Below are 24,271 nucleotides of genomic sequence, written 5' to 3'. Positions count from 1 at the left end.
AGACATATCCTCGACTTGGCTAACTTCACCAGCCAAACATTTCCTCAAATAATAATCTTTAGACCATTGGCATTCACATTTCTTGAGGTTTGTCTAAATAGAGGAGAATCTGCCTGTTTACTAATTTTCAGTTTCAAGGAAAGAAACAAAACTTGACATGGAAATTAAATGATGAGTTCAATTGAACCATACGACGACATTACGAGAATGGAACATATTCTGGTTTCATAATCACCTATGGAATTGGCCCGGCTTTTATATGCTATTCTTTGCTTTGGCCTCGCAGTGGGTGTTATTCCTTCGCTCGATGACAAAGTTTTCAATTTCCTAGAAATCTTCCTTCATAGTCTATTATCCATTACTTGCAGCATTTAACTTGGTGCTATGTAATGAACCTCTTTGTGATTCAACTTGTATCTTGTGTCCTTGTATATTGTTCATATTGTGATTTTTTGTTTTTGTTTACGGCTATTGTCTTAAGTTGCAAGTATTTTAATTCTTAAGCAAAATCAGAAAACACAAGTTGCTATGCTTACCAATGAGAAATATCCCAATTGAATTTTAGTTTGAGAATTAATCAGTTTGAGGATATTGAAATTCCTAAAGTCGATCAGAATTCAGAACCCTACTTCAAAAAATTTGTCAATATCCTACTAAATCATTTTAAAAAGTCCGATTATTTTGTAATCACTCTAAACTATGAAGAATTTAATAATAGCTTTGGCAAAATATATAATAGATCAATCATGAGATGTTAAAGAAAGAATATACGGCAGTCGGTCATTGGGCATTATTATTGAAAATTAGAATGTGGTCGGTAATGCCCACCATGAAGGAATCATTAACAAATCCTAAATCCAATTGACAAAAGGTTGGACGATTTATTCGTTTGCCAACAAAACAAAGAATATCGGCATATGGCATCAGACAACCAAACACAAGACATCCACTTGATATGCACGTCGTTCGCGAGGCCACTAAGATACCGACCAACTCACTTTAGAAAGGCAAATGATGAATGAAACGTCGTTCGTTTAACGGCCTGGACAGGTGTCAAACGACCCGAGGGTTTTTCATCAGAGAAATCGAACTAAAAATAGAAAATTCTGCTGCTAGCCGGTAAAAAGAAAAATAAATAAATAAAAGAAATAGCAATCAGGAACTACTTTAAAACTCCCAAACACATTTAAAGAGAAATTCTAATTTCAATGAAATGTAAAATCAACTTTTAAGGAATGTCCCATTTTCTGAAATTCAATCAATTGGGGAAAGAAAAAAAAAACGCGCCCTAAAAGTATAGTTATAAATAAGATATATACGGCACAGTTTTAGCAGTACAACACAATTCTGTAAGGATCTATTGACCAATTCACAATTCAATTTTCAAACTACCAAAGTTTCCGTGATTTAAAATCAAAGATCAACCTCTCCCAAATTGATTTGAAAGCTAAATCGGACTACATGGAGATGGAACGAGCCTTGTACATGCAAATGTATGCCATATGCCAATCACCTGAAAGAAAAACATAAATTTCATTAGAATAATATTTTTAAATATCTAATGTACATATATAGCTGCTCACAACCCACAAGCTAAGATAAAATTTTCCATGAGGCTCAGCTTACCTCCTCCAGACAGTTTAGTGATGTCTTCCTCTCGCTGAGGAAGGGGATTATCATCATCATATTCAATCCATTTTCCTGTGATTAACAACAGTCAGTTTAACAACTAAACAAAAACAAAAACAAAAACAAAATAAATACATTGCAAAATTACCGTACAAATCAGCCAAAAAACTTACCACTTTCTTGCTTCACCCAAGCAACATAATGCCCTGAATCAGCACTCCTACCCTTGTGGGTCAGCACAGCAACCAGATCGTAGATTCCAGTTAGATGTGTTTCCTTGTCAGTGTCAGTAGTAACCCCTGAGGTAGACAGAGCAATCAGATAGTTGAAGGAATGTGTTTGATGTTAGTGCACTTGAGTTGTGAGGTAATTATATATATGGTTTATGTTCCACATATTATGAATGAAATGCAGAACAAGCACACCCCATCACTATGATAAAGGTGAATCAAGTTTTTACCATCTTGAGATGAAGCTACTGATGATTCTCCACTTCCATTTGATGCTGATCCCTGCTTTGCAAAAAAAAAAAAAAGTTCATAACAAACAAATCCACATAGCATATGATTATGAGTTCATCTGCATAAGTAACAGTTAAATCACCTCGGCTTCTGTCATTTTGACGTCATTATCCTTCGAATTAGAGCTCTTCTCACCACCTTTTTTTAAACCAAGCTTTTTACCCTCCTCATCCCTTAGTTTCTGAGAATTCAACAATTTTGTTACCATTCATGAATAATGACTTAATATAAAACTCACTGGAACAAAAGACACGCAGATACCTGACGAGGGGCATCCAATTTTTTGCGAAGATCATCAGAACAGAAATCGTAAACATCCAACTCCAGCGGGTAATCCACTTTCTGAGATTCTCAAGACACATTTCAAATATGTCATAAATCAAATGCTTATGCCAAAAAAGGGTATGCGTCACAATAGCATTTTAGACTTCAAATCAAATGATTGTGCCACAGATAGTAATATTTGGAATTAAATAATATTCCTTTTGTACAAACATGTGAAAAAATTAATCCTTTGATAAGTAATAGAAAAAGAAAAGAAAACCAGAATACCCTCAAAATCTTGGCTTTCTGGTTTGACTCCCTCTTCCAGAAAAAGCGAACAAACTGAATGGTCAAGTACCTTTAAAAAGAAAAATTATATGTGAAAATTTTGGTCCATCTCATATAACATGTCAAAATATAAACAAGAAAGACAAAAGCTAAATCAGCTTCAGACTTCTGAACCATTGCAGAGTGGGTCAAAACATTGATGGAAAGAGCCATATAGTTAGATTCTCTAAGAACATTTGGTGGTGAATTGGAACCATCAGGGAGAATGCACAGTCAAGAAAATAAAATGAAAACAAGTGATTTGTTACCTAGGCAAGCCATTAATACAAGACTCTTTCAAGTAAACTGCACTACGACCCAAGGCAGGAGAAGCCTTCTCCAGTTCTGATTTCAAACCCTACATGCATCATAAAAATAAGAAGATTAACATATTGATTAGAGGTTAATCAATTAAAAAAAGGTATAATGATCACTCCATGTAGAAATCATGAAAGAACGGGCAATATAACAGGCGTTGACTACAGACATAAATTTCGAAGGTTATGCCACAGCAGTAGAAGATAGGATAGGGGTCACTTCATGGTTGTTATAGAAAGATTCACATTCCAAAATGAAGAGACTAAAAGTGTTATTCAGCTGAAAGAAAAAAAGGTAAGTTTGTGAATGTCAAAGCTTCATATACTAAATATTTCAAAGCAATCAATCAAAGCTTACAAGACTGTTTTCAGATACAGGATGGACATTCGAAGAACCTAACAGTCACATGATCCTTTCATCCGTATCAAAAGTAATAATAGTGACAAAGCGAAGTAGACAGCCTAATACAAGTTAAAGACATCAGCAAGGGATGATACTCAAACGTACTGCACAATTTATGCTTTGTATGGGTCCTTTGTTTTCTTTTGACGATCATATTTCTGCAGACAGCTTGTTCTTGGTTCATTTGAGACAACAAGGGGATGTGAGTGTGTGAGTGTGTGTGTGTGTGCGCACGCGCGTGTATGCATATATAACAAGATCTAGTCAAGGAAAGAACTCATTGAAACTACAGTGTTGCACCCAGACAATTATATCATTTGACGTAATACAACTCCACATTATCACAAACAAAAGGGAAGAGGCATTGTATGATCGTCAGCTGATGTCACTTACATGCTTTAGTCCTTCATGCAAATGGTTCACCTCATGTGATATGTGACATTTAAGAGCATAAATTGATTCCGTTTCCGAGCTTTCCTCACCACTTTCTTGGCAATGCACTCTAGCACTCAAAACCATCTGATCAGCAATTTGTATATATCGAACTATCTATTTTCAACATTCCTTAAACTGTAGAGTTAATAAGCTTTCTACATCAATCATTTTATTTCAAAGTTACAAATTAAGTTTTGCAATCAAACACATAAACCTCATAACAAGCATGATAAAATGAGCTGTAACAAAAAACCAATCTGAAAATAAAATGAGCTGTAATGAAGCTGATATTACTATGTGAATGATGCTTAATAGTATGCTAATGCTTCTAAATAGAGCTTAAAGACATACCTGCTCACAATATCAATACCGAAAAGGGCTTTCACTGTATCGGGAATTTCACTGCATGTGAAAAATTATCAAAAAGAAAACAGGGATTATTATTTCCAAATAAGCATCAATGAAAAAATAGATAATCAGTCAATTTAGATAATCAGTCAATTACAAGATCAAAATGTGAAACAGTAATCATCCATCAACATGGTAGTTAAGAAACAATGATGTTGAAAACAACTTAGAATGAGTCAGCACTGCTGTTAGGTGGGCTGCTATAAGACCAACACCATACCCATCCAAAGGGTAATTGTCCTACAATTATGCCATTAAAAATGGGGGAAAAGAAAAATAAAGAAAAAGAAGAGGAAAACCACCTAGCATTTACTGATCTTAGAGACTGTGAAAGCGTATACAAAAGCTGTGTCCAACACTCTTCAGCATCCTGTTATAAATCCAGAGAAGTTCAGGGCTCAACCCACTAACATTAGAACAGTAAAGGGGGAAAACAAGAAAAACTGTGGTCACTAGAACAGAAAATAGAATAACCTGCTGCATGAAGGTACCATTGTGCAACTGGCCAAACTGAGGATACTTTTTACGCAACAGCTGTAAAATGAAAAAAAAATAAGTATGAGATGCATTCTCCAACAAGCAAAAAGTAATATATCAACCAAACGCTAAAATGAGGTTTCCAAAATATGGTTCTCTGGTAAAATCAGTTTGGATGACTCCAACTATGTGTAAGCACCCCAGAGATGATAACCAAAAAATATCAAGTAGCACAACCACAAGCCTTCAACTTTTAGGAGAGAATATTATGTCAGAAAAAAGTGTCACTACATAATGTATACTAGTGATCTCAACTAATGCATGACCTAGGTAGACAAACCTAAGAATTATAACTTCAACATAAAAATTATAAAAGAGTAATAAGTATTTCATCATCCTTGACTTTAGAAAGGAACACACTTTGTCCGCAGCAAGACTCCAACTTTCACTATAAAATCACTCAGTTGAAGCATGAGAACTCATGTCTACCAAAAGCATATTGCTCTCTGCTTATAAAACTACTCTCCCTCGATCTAAGACTTAACCATGAATATATGGTATCTTAAGGGCATTGCACATAGAACAGCCATAAAAGAAGTACCACTGATTATGTCATACAGGAAAGAGTACAAACCATCCAAAACTGCATAGGAGCCACAGGCTTCACACTTTTATCAAGATCATTAAATAATTCAGAAGTAGCAACTGTCAACATATGAGAGCTTTGATCCACATCATTGCTTCTTCCAGACTGTGAATACCTAATTAACCCATCCAACATCAAATTTCGGCCATACAAAAACATGCCAAATCCAGTCTTCAATTGGCAAGGCATCACCAGGGAAGCAACAATATTCATTGACAAAGATAACTTACTTAATTAAAGCAGACTTCAACTCTGGAACAGAATGCAGGCACTGGATGGTGGAGTTCATGTAGCAGGTGTTTCCCAAATTGAACAGGCCAGCACTATGACCCTGGAACACAAACAATATTCAATGGAAGTATTATTTTGAAGGCAAGAGAAAGGCATCTAAAACCAAAGCATTTATATGCATATACATATTAATGGGAGATGCCCTCATCAGTAAATTAGAGCCACAATTAACACCACCAGTAGAATAATAATAATAATAATAATTAATTATTATTATTATTTTTTTTTTTTTTTTTTGGCTGCCCAGAAACAAATAGAATGATGATAATGACAGAAATAGAACTGAAGAAAGAGGTGGCTCATCATATTAGCACCAACAAAAATAAAAAGAGAGGAAATAAGCACACCCAGCAATAGTGATTGAAGTTACCAGTGATAACACTTGTTCTTCTTCAGGAAGATCTTCCACAAAAACAGGTCCCTTCTCAGGAGCCTTCACAATCTCATCTGCTGTTCCCATCATCATCAATCTTTGACCCTAGAAATAAAAGAACTTAAGTTTGTCCCCATCACAACAAAATTTAAATTACCATTATCGATTAATGATTTACCTGTTTCACTCCTAACATTGACCAATCTGAATCATCCTGCATTCTCAGAAGAATCCGATTATAAGAAAGGCACACTCATGAAATAGGAAAATATATGCAGAGAAATCAATTTGCAATGTCATTATGTAGGTATTTAAGCAGGTCATAATTTGGTTGTGCAATCAATTATGCTTAGCTACCATAAGGCCATCCAAGTACCTTCAGTAAACCGCCCTTTACCATAATCTTCTGCCTTTCTGGTGGCACACCAGTCAGATCATACAATTGACACTTGAAAACATAAGGGGTCTGGCTAGTGTCAATTTCCACATTCGAAAAGACCTCCTTTTGCCATTTCACACTCACTACAACAATGCAGCAGAATTGTGAAGAAAAGCAACCACAAACATTGTAACAATGTATAACAACTAAAAATCATCAGATTATGCTTCATTAAAAATAATCTAGGGAAAGAATGATAAGAAATGCACAACTTTGTAATGTGCATTACTGCTACAAACTCCATATGATAAAATAGAAATTCCAACAAATTTTACTATTACATATGACTTCTAATAACAAAAATTATATACACTTTGTATGCAAATGTACATGAATGCTGTGTGATTTGTTTATGATTTCTGAACAACCTACACATTATTGAGCTACAGTAAATAAGCACTGCCGACTTCAAAATTAACCCATCCCTTCAAAAAACTACTCTAGCACAACAAACATAACATGTACATAAGACACAAAGAAATAGCACACAGTTAAATCACACTGTTAATCACCAGTAGCTAAAAGTTAAATCCACAAGTCAACTACCAATCTCACAAACTCAAAGCCAGTAATTGGTGATAACCCAGTTAGAGTAGTTCAAAATAGCATTAAATAATAATAACAATAACAGCTACAACAACAACAATAATAAATCAAGCTATGAAGAGTAATGGTGCAAATCCAAGACAAACTACTCAAAATAAAACAGGGTAAGTAAGCTAAGCTTCAGTTGCTCATTAAAAAGAGACTATTCTGTAAAATAATAATACGATTTCATATCTCAGTTCACTAGACTACAAACAAAGACAAGAAAACTCTGAATGGTTTATTTATCAAAAATTTATAACCGACATTGGAGAAAATAAAAAATATTAAACGGATATCACCACCAATAATCCACCACTGACCCGGCTCATAAAATTTCAAAAGAAAGCACAATCAAGTTCCAGAAAAATATCAAAATAAAGCCAAATATCATATATTAAGCTCCAAAAGTGTCTATTAATCAACAAATCGTGAACAAATCCACACACAGAAAAGGGAATCGCAAATAACCCAGTTCGCGAAATTCCAAATAGAGCATAAAGATCAAGCTTCAGCAGTTTCGATACGAGTAAAGGAAAACAAAATATGAGCAAATCGAATTAATTAAATTTTGTTAATGTGAAAAAGCAAAGATTGAGGGCTTAACAAGCGAACCTGTTAGCATGATTGAAGAGGCTTAGAGAAATCGAGAAAAATGTGTAAATGGGTTTTTGAACAGTTCGGTTTTTCGGTTTTTGTTTATGGCTTGGAGCCTTGGACGAAGGGCAATCGAGTTGATTGCTTTTATATATAATTGACGTCCGGATCCGACTCGTATATGAACACCCGGGACCGCATTCAAATTCGTGTGTTTTCGAGGAAATTTCACTGATCACCCTGAGGTTATTCTGATATAAAAAACTACACGTATAAATTGAATTGTGTTGATTGAATTTTTGCAATGCAATATGAATAATATTTATGGATGTTATCTCAATTTAAATCCTAAATAATAGAGACATTTCTGAATGAAAATAATGATAATGATAATAAAAATAATATTAAATAGTAGAATAATGAATAATATAATGAAATTAATTTTTTAAGTTTAATTGTTGTATGTAATAATAGTAGATGTGATTTATGATTAGTTAATATAAATAATCGTAAATATAATTTTTTAATAATAAAAATTTCTGAAAAATAAGAAATTAATAAAATAAAATCTTTGAATTATAATCATGGTCAAATTGAGTTTGAAAAATATTAATTTCATATAAGTGATGCTATAAATAAATTGAAATGCTATATTATTATACGACATAATAATTTAAAATTTTAATTTAAAATAGTGACATAATTTTTATCTATTAGATCCATTCAACGTAATAATAGATACTAGATAGATAGAGATTAAATGTCAATTTTTAACTTTAGATCATCACAATAAGATAAAGAGTAATGATCCAGCCATAAACTCTTGTATAAATTTATTTTGTACAAATTGATGTAGTATGATAAAATTAGTTGAATTAAATATTACTTGGCCCACATGATTTTTTTTATTAATTTATATTTTCATTCAACCAATAAATTAATACTACGTCAGTTTGTACAAAATAAATTTATACAAAAGTTTGTGGCTGTATTATTACTCTAAGATAAATGGATCCAATTGCCTATTCCAAAAAAAAAGGGGGGATCCAATTGCAAGATACTAAAGAAGTGAACAAATAAAATGAATTCAAGTATGAAATATTACAAAAAAATCCCTGATAATTTCCTGAAACTACTTATGCATCCAACAACGAGCACAAAACTACTAGAAGTCTAGAGCACAGCAATAAACACAAACCAAAAGCAAAAAGAGAATCAAATTCGAAAATCAAGAGAAATCCCAGATTATATAAACTAAATATACAATATATATTTGTATATGTTTTGACAAATTAAAGCAATTTAATCTGAGCAAATTTCCCAATGTACGGAGGGTCGAAGCTGGGCCGCGGCGGCGGCCGAGCAGGCGTCGTCAACAAGCGCAACTCATTTCCGCCGCCACCGCACCGGATGGGCACGCCGTCGTCATCGAGCCGGCTCTCTCAGGGGTCCTCGGCCGTCCGAAACCGGGCAGCGGGAGGACCCAGCAGCAGCGGGTCAAAGGCTGGGGCTGCGGCTGAGGAGACGTTTAGTCTTGTTTCGGGGAATAATCCGCTTGCTTTCGCTATGATTATAAGGCTGGCGCCGGATATGGTGGAGGAGATTAAAAGGGTAGAGAGCCAAGGACGATCAGCCAGGATTAAGTTCGATTCAACAGGGCATACGGATAGAAACGTGAGTTCTTTTTTAGTTGCTTTGAACTTGATTATAGCTGATTTTGATGGGTTAATAGGAATGTTGCTTCGGGTATTTGTTTCTTAAGGTGTTTTGGCAATTGGGTGTTGGCTAATTTGTCTCAATTTGGGGCTTAATTTTGTTAGGGTGAATAATTGTTGTGGAAACTTGAGTTATTTTTTGGTTTAATTTTATCTTTGTAGTGGTGTAGTTTGGCGAATTAAGAATAGTCTTAGTGGAAACTTGAGCTTCTTGATTTTGTTTTATCTGGAACATCCTAATAAACTTTGTTTAGATTGGAACTTGTATTATATGGGAGTGTCTTGGCTTAGTTCTATCTGATATGGGCCTATTTTTGTTTTCACTGTGGATAATTCTTGTAAAATTATGGTTTAAGAGTAAAACATATAGGTACTATTACGAGAGAGAGATAGCTCTTAAATCGATCACTGGTTGATTGGTTGATTTGTTAAAATAAAAAAATATTAATGGGAGGGTGAGATTACAGGGGTACTCCGGTGCATAGGAAAAGGAACTAGATCCTATAAGAATGAATGAGGGAGCTTAACATAACCTCCACATCTTTATGGCAGGAAACTGTAACATGGGGAAGCATGTTGTAAGTTGCATTTGGCAGTAGATAACTTTGTGCATTTGCAACAGTGCTGGGGGCAATGATGGATGCTAAGTTTGTTTAGGCAATGCTGGTGCTAAGTTGATTTAGGACCATTCAGATGATAAGGTTATAATATTAAGTGTTCAAATCAGAGATTAGATAGGAAGATTGCCACAGAAGTGGTTGTTAAGAAGGAGAAAATATGCAAATGACAATAGTAACCATGAATTTATATCTAGTGGATGCTTAGTCGAACCTGGTAACAGCATCTGCTCCAGTCTGAACTATTCCTGGAGATATTTGTTAGCTATCAGTTGTGGCTGAATGCATGATCATATTATTAATATTCTTCTACCTAGAGTAGGATGATATCTTTAAACTCTTTAATATGCAGTAGACATGATTCCATGTAGGGTGAGGTTAGATTGTCCTTTTGAATATGATTTTTTAAGGCAGTTTGGTCATTGATTGCGTTCTATGAACACCATAGACAGTTTTCCATCATTTTGTTTTTCTTTTTCCCTCTTTTCTTTTTCAACATTTGGTTTCAGTGTTGGTGCACCAATGACTGTTGTTGTTCTTGTCACAAAAAAATGAAAAATTTACAGTTATATATGTGGTTTTTAGCGGATTTATAGCTTAAATTTGTTTGTTAATTTTCCTTGTATTGCATAAGTCTTGTGGCAGCTAAAGTTGCTTTTGTTTATGTTGTTGGTGCCTATTGTTTCTTGGGCAGCATCGATTTAAATGGTTGATCATTGCACCAGGTTATTGATGTAGGTGGTAAAGAGTTCAGATTTGCATGGTCACGGGAATTTGGTGACCTCTGTGATATATATGAAGAACGTCAAAGTTCTGAGAATGGAAATGGTTTACTTGTTGAATCTGGGTGTGCCTGGCGCAAGTTGAATGTCCAACGCATCTTGGACGAATCAACTACAAAGCATGTTAAGATGCGGTCAGAGGAAGCTGCACTCAAGTCAAAAGAACGCAAGTATGTAATTCATATCATGAAGATGCTTTTTATTTTTTGGAATTCTCAAGTCATAATATTCTTGGAATTCTATAGTTCACTGTGGCATTTTCATATCTTTTTATTTTTATACTTGATTTTATCTGTGTATATCATATGCACTATCAGTAAGAAAATATTTTTTATTTCTTGGATTTATTGTATATTGTATTTAAAAAAAAAATTGTACCTGTATATGTTAGAATCTTCATAGAGGGTTTAGTTTCTCTGATGTCTGGTGCATATATTATGGTATTAGCTGATTGCGGAAGTCTCTTGTTCGGATGCGCTATGCGGTTTTTCTTGTGAAAATTTGGTTTCTTTACCTGATGGTAACCCAAACTAAATTGCCCCTTTTTTCTATTGAGAAAAATCCCCTTAACTATAAATTGCAGTTATTTTATGTTAATCTGATTCTAAAATATTAACATCCTTGATTTTTTTTTTTATATTTAGCGTGTTGAATTTATCAGGATGTCAATTGTTTTAATGATACCTTCAATTTTTGTATATTCCCTTCACCAGTCAGTTATTCATTTTCTCATTGATTATCTTTTTGAGTGTGCAGAGCCATTGTGCTAGACTATGGGAATCCATCCATGAAGAGTCAAATTAAGCAAGTAGCTGCTGTTGAGGGTGATCTTTTTTTTTTTTTTGGGATATTCTGTGTTGTTTGTTACAACTGTTGCTGTTTTTGTTGCCTGTCTCTGACATATATGGAGGAGACTGTTTTAATGAGAAATCAATTTGAGTTATGAGAAATTTTTGTAGTATAGAAAAAAATTGTTCATCAAAGTTAGGTTATAAACTCTCTCTCTCTCTCTCTCTATATATATACATATATAATTTCAATTGCCATGCAGTCAATATTGTATCATATATTCCAAGCTGATGAGGCTAACAATTTTCAAATCTAATGGAAGAATGTTTTGGAAGATGTTGATTTATTTGTTCATGTGTACTGATATTGATGTTTGAAGTTTTAATAAGCATCCTACTGATGATAACAAATATCAAGGAGTATACATATTTACAGTGTCTAACTTGTATCCCTTGGTTTCAGCTAATTCTTGGAGGTCATTTAACAAAAAGAAAGAACCCCCATTCAAAAAGCAGAAAGTCGAAACTCTTCAAGGTAATAATAAGATTTTTTATTATTTTATTTCCATAGGGTTGAGGAGTTGTTTTTTTTTTGTTGGGGATGGGTCTTTGATCTTCTTATTTATTTATTTATTGTTATTATTTATTTATTTAATTTAATTTTTTTGCAACGATTGCAGTTGGTGGCCCCCCTAGATCTACCATTAAATCAGCAGGGGCTTCTACTGCCTCTCTGAAGGCTGGACGCTCTGCTTCACCTCTGTCTTCTCCACCCAGGCAATCTGGTACTCTGGCATCGCCAGATGGATCTGGAAATATGGTTAAGAATCATGTGAACACAGATGATGTTACACCTGTACAGGTAAAGAGCAAAGAAAATCCTCCTAACTCTGAGAAAGAAATCCCTAAAAGGAGTAACAGTGCAGTGTGGGAGACACCGGGAGGCAAAGGAAGCTCTGGAGCTAAGCCAACAGATTTGAGGAGTATGTTGATTGCTTTGCTTATGGAGAATCCCAAGGGCATGAGCTTAAAGGTTAGCTGAATAAAAACTTTAAAAGTGAATGTAAATGAAGATTTCCTTTGTTTGCTGCTAGTAGATTTTTAGACTGAATTAATCTTGTTTAATTTTGCTTCATAGTTCATTCTTTTATATTGTTTCTCCTTCTATCGCTAACTTTTCCACCCCTTTCTCTGTGTATGTGTCATAGGCCTTGGAGAAAGCTGTTGGGGATGCAATTCCCAATTCTGCTAGAAAGATTGAGCCTATCATTAAAAAGGTAACTGGTGAAAATCTGATGAAATGGTTTTGATACTAGTATCCGATGTTATGCCTTCTCATTGAATTTTGAGCATCAGATTGCAGTTTTACAAACTCCGGGAAGGTACTTCTTGAAACCAGGAGTGGAGTTGGACAGCTCCAAGAAACTTTCTTCTGAAAGTGGAAGGTATCTGCCATATTACAGGATAGCTTTGTGCTTGTTGTGGTTTTTCCCAAACAAAGTTATCAATCTGATTATTTTCTTTTTCTTTTTTGAATTGATTATAATTGATTATGTGCCTGATTTCGTGTCTTTTTGGGGATTTCTGTTGGATGTTAACTGTTTATCATGAGAACACTCGAAATGATTCTGGATAAAAAATAAGAGACAATACTTGAATTGGGAGAGGACAGAGCATTATTAAGCAGCGGATAAACTGTTAACTTGAGGAGGCAAGATTACTCTGTGAGACAAAACAATTATTTAAAAGAAGTGAATAAGATCAGGAAGATAGAAAAATGGAGCATGTACTGCAGGGTGTAACATGTTGAACTTTGAATGCCACATTATTATGAATGACCATGTATTTGTTCAAACCTTGTAGTTTCAGCAAAAGTAGTTTGTTCTAATAACCCATAATTTCAAGGTGCTTTCATGTCTGACTCTTTTTACTACGTTCTAAATGTCAAAATCACATTTCTTCTTCTTCTTCTTCTTCTCTTTTTTTTTTTGGAAGACTACTGGGTATGGTGAAATGATAATGGTTTTCATCATTTTGATTCCTCTGCTTTTAACTGTAATGATCTTTCTTGTTTTGATTTTGAAAAATCTCATCCCATCGTGTTCAATTTTGTATCAACTCTTTTCAGTTGTTTAGAGTGAGACATTGCTTTGAATATTCGTTAATCATCCTTGTATCCACTTAGTGATCCTCTAGACCATATTGAATTTTTGGCACCACTATCTGAATTTTGTAACTAAAGAATTCCATGGATAATATTGTTAGCCTAGTCCACTCTGATTACTCTCCCTGCTAAAGTTTATAAAAAGTGAAGTGATCAGTTTACAAGTGTTTAGCGCGCTTGAATCGACACATATGGCTATGCATCTGCATTTAATTTTGGTGCATTTTACCTTTTTTAATTTGTTTGCTGCATGTGATTGTGATGCTTGTTGTTTCAGCTCCCCTGAAGATAACCATCAGCGAACACCTGGTGCTGAAAACATCCATGGTCAGACACCTGCTCAAGGACTGAGCTTTGTGGAGAATAATCCTCCTGGTGAGATGGAGGAACAGGCTCAATCACACTCTAAAGTTGGGGATAAATCAGTTGCACTGGAAAATAATGATGTCCAAAGGTATTCTCCTGATTTGTTTGGTGAGAAAAAGATCTCTGATAATAGTGAAGGGCAGGCAGCCAGCTCTAGCGACAGTGGAAGCGATAGTGATAGTGACAGTGACAGCAGTGATAGTGGAAGTGACAGTGGAAGCCACAGTAGAAGTAGAAGCAGAAGTAAAAGCCCAGTTGGAACTGGGAGTGGTAGTAGCAGTGATAGTGAAAGTGATTCTTCTTCCAACAGCAGGGAGGCGTCTGATGAGGATGTGGATATTATGAGTGATGATGACAAGGAGTACAAGCAAAAATTACAGGCCTCTGAACCAGGGTTGTCAGCATCACCTGTACCATGGAAAAACAATGACAGTGGACCCATGCAGAATGAGATAGGTGAGAAGCAAGATGATGAGGTTGACATTGAGGATCATGGATCTGAAGCTGTAGACATTGAGGGTCATGGATCTGAAGCTGTAGACATTGAGGGTCATGGATCTGATGCGGTCGACATTGAGGGTCATGGATCTGATGCGGTCGACATTGAGGGTCATGGATCTGATGCTGTCGACATTGACAAAGACTTCCCTGATGATGGACAGGAAATTGATATGGCTGTAACTAGTTTGGTTCCCAGCAAAGATTCTCAAAATCCAATGCAGGGCAAAAAAGATTTAACAGATCATGATGAGTTTCAAGAGCGCGAAACTTTTATAGGAAATTTATTTGATGATAAGGGAACTTCAACCAAAGATAGCTTCAAGCATGAGAGGTCTAAGTCTAACCCCCCTAAAAGAACATCTATAAATAAATCCAAAAGAGGCCCTGACTTCAAGCATGTTGATGAGATATCAGATCATGGTAAAAAATCAAAAGTGGAGAGGACTCAACCACCTATTTCTGGGGGAAGGGATACCCAGTTACTTGAGAGTCCTCACCATTTGTCGCCTAATAGATCCTTTGAAGACCCTTACAAGGGCCCTACCACTCAAATGACAAGTACTGACAGGGAAGGAAATGCTGATTTTGGCTTCCAAAAGGGCTACAACCAGGAATTTCCTGGAAAATATAATTCAGATTTTCAGCAGTCAGGTCGAAAGTCTTCTGATCAAAGGGTACGGTCAAAGGCTCGTGATACAGCAGAAAAACTGAACAAACATAGTCGTAAGATCACTGAAAAGAGTTTTCAGGGGCATGATAGTTCTCCAGTTGTTAGAGAGAAAGCTTTTAGAGACAACCAAAATGAAGATCGTTTTGCAAAGGAAAAAAAAGGACCCAGAAATCTCAAAGAAGGTGGTGCTGAAGCTAAAAGTTCAGGGCCCTTTGATTCCAGTAATGGGAAACGTGGTGAAATGGTCGAAAAAATCAATGAGACTGGACAGTTTTCAAGCTCACACATAGGAAATGGAAGAGCCAGTGTGCTCCAAAGAGAGCTTTCAGACTTGGAGTTAGGTGAACTTCGTGAGCCATTACCTAATGAAGTACCAATTAGGAAGCAATTCGATAGGAAAGGTTCTTTTAAACAGTTGGAGAACAAGTCAAGTGCTTCAGACAATTATAATTCGGATTTAAGCAAGGGAAAACTGGTTGGAAAGCCTACTTTGGACTCTGGGAAAACACCACCATCTAATAATATCGGAGTTGGGATGAAGAGGACTCCAGAACATCATGTTGAAGAATCAACAAGAACTCACAACAGGCATGTGAGATCCCAGTCACACAATAACTCCAGAGATCATACTGAAGCTGGAACCATGTTTAACAAATCAATGGATGCAAGTAGTAAGTCCAGACAAACTGAAGCTGGAACGAAACTACCTGGTGGTCTGGATAGTACTGGGGAAAGCCATAAGAAAGCACCGACAAATGCGTTTCAACTAGATGGCTCTAAACGAGGTCTAGCGTCCCAATCTGCAAAGAAGAATAAATCACGAAAGGCAGCTAATATGATGGCAGACTTGGTTGATGGGCGCAAGGATACAATTTTGACTGAGAGCAATGACAGTGGTCGAAAGGGGAGAGAATCTTCTTCAGATGAAGACACTAGTTCTTATTACAAGTATGAAAAGGATGAACCAGATCTGAAGGGACCAATCAAGGATTTTTCTCAGTAAGCAGTCTTATATGGGCTTATTTATGAATTAATTTTCCTTGCTGCAGCTTTATCATATCATTATTGCCATCGTTTTCTGATCACCAGGGCCCAAGGCATCTAATTAGCTTATATGTCCTTTATTGTTTTATTTAGGTATAAAGAATATGTGCAGGAGTATCGTGATAAGTACGATTGTTACTTATCTTTGGACAAGACCCTAGAGAGCGACAGGTATTACAATGATTTTCCTCGCTGGGTAGTGTTGAATTTAATTTTTTTTTTTTTTTTTTGGTTTTACACATGCAACCTCATATCTATTATCTGTAGGAACAAGTTCCGTAAACTGGGAAAGGACCTTGATTTTGCAAAAGGCAAGGACATGGAGAGATATTGTAAGCTCTTGGGGCAGTTGAAGGACTCTTATCGTCGGTGTGGAACGGTATGGCTCTCTCTAGTTTTTAGATTGCATATATATCATTTACTAATGGTTTCTGTTGAATAGTCAAACCTGCCAAGTAGATGATCTTAACATTGGCTTGCCTGGATGAATTATTTTGAATGCCTGATATGTGAAGGCACTGCCTACAATTGCTGCTTTGGGTTAGTTTGTTAGTTGCAGGCTCTGTGGATGGGAAGGTAGAATAATTTATGAATATATTGAAGGGATGGTTGTATAGGTGGTTACGGCTGAAATTGCAAAAGAGTTTTCTTCAATTTCTACCAGTTAGTAAATGTGATGTTTCTGAAGCCAAGGTTGAACACCAGAGTTAGGATTATGATATTGCATGTGCTTTCTGGAACTTCAGTTGCTATCTCCATCATGGTTGTCTTTACATCTTTTTGGTTGATTTAAAAAAGATGGGTTATGGAATAGGGATTTTCAGGTTTTTGTGCAAACTTCCCATTTGTTCAGTTGCTCATGCTTCACTCCATGCTCTTATTATTTCCTCATTTTATTTCTCCACTTTCAATATGATTGGTTCATCATAGTTCCAGGGAACGTGTCTTGTCAGAATGGGTGTTTCTGATAGATGACTACCAAAAAAACTGATGTAGGAATGACAATATCATAAATTTGCTTATTGATGCATTTGCAAACCATTCTTTTTATCTTATTGCTGACTTCTGTGCTCTCATTCAATATAATGATGTTCACTGCAGAGACACAAGCGGCTGAAGAAAATATTTGTTGTGCTACATGAGGAGCTGAAGGTGATTCATTGAAATACTGTCAACCTTGAACTTTGCATGCAATTTCTATTTTCCAGTCTATGATTTATATGTGCACATTCCTATGTTGCAGCACCTCAAGCAGAGGATAAAGGACTTTGCACATACATACATGAAGGATCGAAGTTTAATAACTGCATGACTATTCTCGCGATGGGCTTATCCACGCTTTGCTCGCGTTCCTGCAAAATTGTGAAAGCTCAGATATTTTCAATACATCAAAAGAAACAAGTTTTGGGAACTACATAAAAAGCTAAGAATGCAACACCAGTGTAGATTAGTCAGAAATGATTCAATTTTTTGAGGTTTAATTACATTAACCTTCTTGTATAGAGTTTGACACAGTTACTGGAATCATCCTAGTAAGATATGTTGGGCTAACTGTGACAGTACTGGTTGTAATTTTTATATTCTTAATAAAATCATTTCCTGGTCAAAGCAAATGAAAATCAATATCAAAGCAATATTTATGACATTATCGATTCAAAATTTTTCTTCAATTTATTGATTAACACGGCTGACATGGCCATACGCATTTAAGAACTTATTCAACTTTCGGACAAATGATGTGAAAATCAAAGATCAATTGATGGGTCTGACTACCTTCGACTCTACAGCTGGACATTGTTAAATGATTAAGCAGTTAATAAAAATACGACCATTTGATAATGCTTAGATTTGTTGGGTACGTATCTTTGAGTACTTTAATCACAGCCTATTTTATCATCTTATATAAGTGAAAAGAAAATTAATATGATTGGATGTAATAGTATTAACATCAAATTGACATGAGACAACTGTTGAGAAAAGAACCATGATTACATTTAGAGAGCAAATTAAGAAAAACTATGAAGATCTTTTATAGATTTTCTTAATACAAATTGGCAATTACGTACAAATAAACTAATCGTTAATTAAAAATTAATAATTAATAATCCAGTGAAAAAAGAAAGTTTCAGATAGATTCATTATCCTACGAACAATTGTTGGTGAAGCTTAGTCTAGTCTCAAACCAGTTACATAAATGTTTTAAATGGATTTTTTTTTTTTTAAATAATGAGTTTAAGAACAAATCTGAAAATAAATCTTGTCTATTTCTTTCGAAAAGGGAAATCAAAGAAATAAGGGAGGTGCACACACGCGCTGCCGAACAATAACTTTTTCGCATGTTGCCATTTTCGCCCTTCGTACAGCTTATTAATTTACCCAATTTGTAATTTCGTACAGAAATCTAATTTCAAATCCACACTTTATATGATTTATTAAATAAATAAATGATCATCAATAAGTTAAAAAAAGGAAAAAGAAAAAACCACTGACAAAAACACGACGGATAAAAAAAGTTCGCTGTGTCTGTACAAAATCTGCTGCTATAATCTCTCTATAAACATATGTACATTGATATTGAGAGATGAATCACTGACCAATCTCATCAACAACATCAACTGTGAGCAAATTAAGTGAAAAGAAGTTTTTAGTTTAAAGAAAAGTACTCAAAAGAGCCAGTTTTTCAGACTGAAATTTTGTCCTTTTCCTGTTGAAGTTCTCGAATTTTTTGGTACGATTCTTCAGGTATTTCATGTTATTCTTGATTATAGTTTCTGGGTATCGTTGAAGATTCGAAATTGGCTTCTGGGTACTGTTCAAAAGTGTAATTTTTTGTTACTTATGCAGTTCGAGGATTGGTTTTCCTATGTTTTTCTTTTTAAAAAAAAAATTAAATTTTGAATCTTTTGTGTGTTTACATTCGGGTTTGATAGAAACTTGGTGTTTAAGTGAGGAGGTTGATTTATTTTAATTCTAGGGAGTGTTTGTGGGGACTTTTAATTTGGTTGCTGAGAGTGAAAGAGAAAATAAATGGAAATGAGGATAGAATTAGTAACTAGACCTAAGATTGTTTACTGCCTCTGTAACTATGGAATGGTATGGGAAACTGAGAGTTAATGATGTAATTAATTGAGTAGTTTTAAGGGTTTTGTATTTCCATGGCACTGGCCAGCTTGTTTTTTCTATTGCATTTAGTTTGTTGATTGGTGGAAGGATAAGGAGATATATTGCTGAATTTGAAAATTTTCTGTACTTTGTAAGTAATGATTCCTGTATAAATGATGTTACCAAGAAAGGTTAGGAAAAGATTGAAAAACAAAAGGCTCTATAATGTTTTCAATCCAGTTGTCTCCTTGATCAGATATTGAAGTTTCCAAATTTTTATTCTTTTGTTCTTATATAATAAAATTGAAAATTGTTGGTTTCTTACATGACTAGTTGAGCTTTTTTGTTAACTTGTTGTTGGATTTAAATGAACTTATGAAGTGTCCTTGTGATGGTGGAACGGGCACACAGAATTTTGAGTTGTGGGTAAGATTGTCATGCTGAATGTTGCTGCCGGTTGGTGGATTAGGGATGAACTCCACTATGGATGATATGAACTTGATTCAGCAGGCACAAAGGCATCATCTGGTGGTCAGGGAGCTTGGAGAGGAAATTGATCTAGAAATTGGACCAGGGGATGATGACCCTTCATTTGCTAATAATCCTCTCATGGGTGGTCCGCGAGAACCCTCTGCAGAAGAGCATGACCAGAACAAGCAGATGGGAATGGTTTCTCAACTACCCAATGATGATCAAGATATGTCAAAGACACAACCAGCTAAAAGGAAGAAAAAGGTGGTGAAAAGGTGGAGGGAGGAATGGGCTGATACTTATAAGTGGGCATATGTTGATGTCAAGGAAGGAACAGCGAGGATATTCTGTTCTGTTTGCAGAGAGTATGGTAGGAAGCATAGAAGGAATCCTTATGGGAATGAAGGCAGTAGGAATATGCAGATGAGTGCCCTGGAAGAACATAACAATAGTTTGCTTCACAAAGAGGCTCTTCGCCTCCAGATGGCCTCCAAGGATAAAATCATTGCTGACAAGCCTATTTATGTAAAAGGTATCACTCATTCTGATGTATCTACTGAAATTTAATGATTCTCTATAAGTCATTTAATGAAGGATTTTTATTACATAATGGTTGCTTCTATATTTGAGAACAAGTGAACTGATTGATAATATCTGACTTTGTATGTGGGGAGCCCTTGAGATGCTTAATAAATTATTATAATAACTGTGCTACCTGAGAATTATTCACTACATTTGTCCTCTTCTGAAAAAATAATTGATTTAAAGCTATTGCATTGCATGAAATTAGATCATTCTTAACATTGTCTGTATTGTGTAGTTTATACACATGAAAATTAATTTTTGAAGACCTGTTTAAATCTTTATTTGTTTATTATGCACCAAAATCAGATGTCAAATTTCAGTTGACTTATTGTTTTAATGATTTTGATGTTTACATTCATATCTTGCACCCTCATAATTGCATTACACCAATATATATTTTTCGTTCCTATGGTTTCTATTTTGACACTGACTTGGCTTATAAATGAAGCTCTTATGTCAAAAACTGCTGGATCAATTGTTGAAGCCGCATTGAAAAGGGATCCTCATGAGATTGAGTTCATACAATCTGTCCAAGAATCTCTCCATGCTTTAGAAAGGGTGATTGCAAAAAATTCCCAGTGAGTTGCTTTTTGCGAGAAGCAAACCATTATTGTCCTTTATTCAAAACAAAAGAGCCTACGATCAAGCATATTACAAACCTCATGAAATGGCTTATTATGTTTCAGTTATGTCAATATCATGGAAAGGTTGCTAGAGCCTGAGCGTATGATTGTTTTTCGAGTTCCGTGGGTGGATGACAGGGGTGAGACTCATGTCAATCGAGGCTTCCGGGTACAGTTCAGCCAGGCATTGGGTCCGTGTAGGGGTGGCCTCCGCTTTCACCCATCAATGAACTTAAGCATTGCCAAGTTTCTTGGTTTCGAGCAGGTACTGTATGAATGTTGCAGTTTGTGATAGTCGACTCATCTTCAATGATTCAATGTCGCAACTTTATGTGAAAAATTTATAGTTCTTAATCTTTATCCTTTTGGATGATTTGCATATGTGGAGGGTAGGGGTTTTTGAGAACTCCATTACTGTCATAATCAAACTTTTTACATAAACTGTGCCTAAAAGGATATAAGCAAATAAAAGATGGTAAAACTTGTTTCATGAATGCAAGCAAAAGCAAAGAGTGAGGATATTTTTATTCAGCTTTTGATCACTTCATCACCTGGATGGCTTAGACCTTTTCAGATTGAAGTTAGCTTAAGCTTTGAACTGCTGTCCAGTATGATAGTGTTTACTTTTTTACAGACATTAAAAAATGCTTTGTCTCCGTACAAACTTGGGGGGGCAGCAGGTGGAAGTGATTTTGATCCTAAAGGGAAAAGTGATAATGAGGTTAGATGCTGTCCTGGATTGTAACATTTTTTCAATATGAACCTTCTTAGAAATTCAAAAAGTTTCTCTTACAGTTGTTTGTGAAACCTACGCTGGCAGATCATGCGCTTTTGCCAAAGTTTCATGAATGAGATCCATAGATATCTGGGTCCTGACAAGGTAACTTGAAAAAGCTGGCACATTTTTTTTTTATAATCTGTGTTTAAGCCTATGAGTCTAATATTTATTTTTGCATGTCTTAATTTTTTTTCTTATTATTATTTAGGACCTTCCATCAGAGGAGATGGGCGTTGGTACTAGAGAGATGGGGTACCTCTTTGGGCAGTATAGACGTCTAGCAGGTCATTTTCAGGTACTTAAAAAATCTGAGAGAGGAGGCTCAACTCTTTGAATTTTTTTCTTTTTTTTTCCTTAATGGTGCATAGCTTCTTGCTGTTTGTTGATCTTTCATTAGGATTTATGCTGCTGTTTGATTTCTTTAATTAGAAATGATCGCTTGCATTGTTTCATCTAATGATCAGTCTCTTGTCCGATTTTGTGCACGTCCCAAATGAACTAAATGACTTCCTCTTACTATACTAGCTTGTTTTAACATCTAAAATAGAAATGATTGCTTAAACTGATTCCTCTTAAGCTTTGTTTCATTATCTATGTTCATGTGAGTATGATGGGTGGGTGTTGAGAAATGACTGATGCTATTTTTGGATTTTTTTTTTTTAATTTCCTGTGTACTTCACAGTTAAAGGCGATCCAAAATTTAGGGACCATTATCATAGTTTTTCTTTGATAGTTTATATTTTATCTTTTACATCATATAAGTTGATACTCTAAGTTAGTGCTTGTTTGAGAAATCATGATAAGAAAATTAAGGTTTTTGTCTTTTTGCCTTCATACATATGCCTTACTTATGCAGGGAAGTTTTACAGGACCGAGAATATTTTGGTCTGGCTCTAGCCTTCGAACTGAAGCCACTGGCTATGGGCTGGTAAATAATATCTCATCTCTATTTTTTATTATTTGTGTGCACGGGGGTGTGTAGGAATTATGGTGGGCCATGTGAGAGTCACATGCTTATGTTGCCTTATTCAAATCCTTATGAAGGATTTTTATGTTCTTCTTTATTATTATATTTGTTAGAGTTGGTGTATTCAGCTCGCTGAGCTTGTCTTTTTTCAAATCTATTGCAATTTACTGGGTACTGCTTCCTCAGGTTTTCTTTGCCCAGCTTATTCTCGCAGACATGAATAAGGAGCTCAAAGGACTGAGGTTACTCTCTTCACTTTTTTCACATTTCTACTATATATGGTTGCTAGAATGCAGAACCACTTCATAGAAACATTGTACCAAATTGACCATTACATTATGATTTAATGCCTTGTATTTTATGTTGGTACTTTTTATCTTCTCTTGAAAAGGTTAGTATTTTTTAAATTTTATTTATTATTTGTCCATATATCCAAGCATGATATGTACTTTGACGCGAGCATCTTATTGCTGTACTGTTTGGTCAAAGTTGTGTCGCTTTATCTATAAAAAAAGTGCTGAAGTAGAATTTTATTTACTGCTGAAAGTTTGTACTGAGTTTGTGAATGTTAATATTTGCCCATAAACTTCATGTCCAGATGTGTTGTAAGTGGTTCTGGAAAGATTGCAATGCATGTCCTGGAAAAGCTTATTGCTTATGGTGCTATTCCTGTTTCAGTGTCAGGTAATTCTCTATTCTTTTTGAGCATTGTATAAATCGTCATAAGATTATCCTGAAACTGGATTAGTACCAGGTTTTTGAAGTTTCATCATCATTTTTATCTCCAAAAATTCAAATGGCAGCCAAAACTTCTACGATAAATCTAGCTTACTATTTATGTTCAATATGACCCTTCCAATTTATGTTGGAAGGACTAAGCTCGCTAAGCTGCTGATAAATATTAATACATGCGCATAAATGGCCTATTGAACAATTAAAACTCTTTTGGAGCATTCGATTTGGTTAATAATGTTTGCTATAAAAGTTTGTTCAGACAGTTTCATACTTTCATATTTTTCCGCTTCTTTTGAGGTGAATGGGCATAATTAAAGTTCTACTATTACTGGTATTCTTGCACAGATGCTAAAGGATATTTGGTGGATGAGGATGGATTTGATTACATGAAAATATCATTTTTGAGGGATATCAAATCACAGCAGAGAAGTTTGAGGTGCTTGTTCTTCCTCCTCTTTCATCTCCCCTCCTTCCCCCACCCCACCCAAAATTGTTGTCTGTTGAACTTAAAGTTAAATAAAAATGGAGGACGGACACTTCACTAATGAAAGGCTACAGTCCCTGTTGCTCCGTTGTCCTTTCACCCTCACTCACTAACTCTCTCCCTCTCTCTGGCTAGCTCGGTCTCGCTCTCTCTCTCCATCTTCAGTC

The 24,271-nt window shown here is 35.3% G+C and overlaps 3 protein-coding genes across 7 annotated transcripts in view; 2 read left to right on the top strand and 1 right to left on the bottom strand.

The window, feature by feature from the left end:
- Positions 1-1,326: 1,326 nt before the first annotated feature.
- LOC18037875 (ubiquitin carboxyl-terminal hydrolase 6) lies at positions 1,327-7,865 on the bottom strand. The gene is made up of 18 exons (XM_006426412.2): positions 7,731-7,865; positions 6,468-6,613; positions 6,270-6,305; positions 6,089-6,196; positions 5,658-5,758; positions 5,416-5,542; positions 4,779-4,838; positions 4,607-4,674; positions 4,248-4,298; positions 3,855-3,963; positions 3,011-3,099; positions 2,703-2,772; positions 2,412-2,492; positions 2,233-2,331; positions 2,090-2,141; positions 1,803-1,928; positions 1,627-1,701; positions 1,327-1,513 (listed from the first exon to the last, which is right to left on the bottom strand). Exons 1-18 carry the CDS (start codon positions 7,738-7,740, stop codon positions 1,458-1,460), a joined length of 1,464 nt encoding a protein of 487 aa, XP_006426475.1. The 5' UTR covers positions 7,741-7,865; the 3' UTR covers positions 1,327-1,457.
- Positions 7,866-8,899: 1,034 nt separating this feature from the next.
- Positions 8,900-17,972, top strand: LOC18037351 (dentin sialophosphoprotein). Its single transcript, XM_006426411.2, has 12 exons — positions 8,900-9,386; positions 10,770-10,996; positions 11,583-11,650; positions 12,078-12,149; positions 12,295-12,647; positions 12,823-12,891; positions 12,971-13,059; positions 14,056-16,314; positions 16,453-16,530; positions 16,627-16,738; positions 17,461-17,511; positions 17,603-17,972. Exons 1-12 carry the CDS (start codon positions 9,036-9,038, stop codon positions 17,669-17,671), a joined length of 3,798 nt encoding a protein of 1,265 aa, XP_006426474.1. The 5' UTR covers positions 8,900-9,035; the 3' UTR covers positions 17,672-17,972.
- An 851-nt stretch (positions 17,973-18,823) lies between these two features.
- Positions 18,824-24,271, top strand: part of LOC18036351 (NADP-specific glutamate dehydrogenase) — a 15,319-nt gene continuing 9,871 nt past the window's right edge. Inside the window, exons 1-11 of one of the 5 annotated variants that reach the window (XM_024180108.1) lie at positions 18,824-19,087; positions 19,873-20,464; positions 20,966-21,095; positions 21,204-21,405; positions 21,775-21,861; positions 21,961-22,020; positions 22,127-22,213; positions 22,775-22,846; positions 23,072-23,127; positions 23,484-23,569; positions 23,966-24,056. In XM_024180108.1, the coding sequence (XP_024035876.1) occupies positions 19,906-20,464; positions 20,966-21,095; positions 21,204-21,405; positions 21,775-21,861; positions 21,961-22,020; positions 22,127-22,213; positions 22,775-22,846; positions 23,072-23,127; positions 23,484-23,569; positions 23,966-24,056 (1,430 nt within the window). In that variant the 5' untranslated portion in view covers positions 18,824-19,087; positions 19,873-19,905. Of the gene's footprint in view, positions 19,102-19,842; positions 20,465-20,965; positions 21,096-21,203; positions 21,406-21,774; positions 21,862-21,960; positions 22,021-22,126; positions 22,214-22,774; positions 22,847-23,071; positions 23,128-23,483; positions 23,570-23,965; positions 24,057-24,271 lie in introns of all 5 variants that reach the window. The other 4 variants (XM_024180107.1, XM_006426410.2, XM_024180106.1 and 1 more) reach the window with 4 other exon arrangements.

Source organism: Citrus clementina, unplaced genomic scaffold, assembly GCF_000493195.1.
Source record: "Citrus clementina cultivar Clemenules unplaced genomic scaffold, Citrus_clementina_v1.0 scaffold_7, whole genome shotgun sequence".
Lineage (NCBI taxonomy): Eukaryota > Viridiplantae > Streptophyta > Magnoliopsida > Sapindales > Rutaceae > Citrus > Citrus x clementina.
The sequence above is the reverse complement of the archived record's forward strand: the minus strand, read 5'-3'. Positions and strand labels throughout refer to the sequence as shown.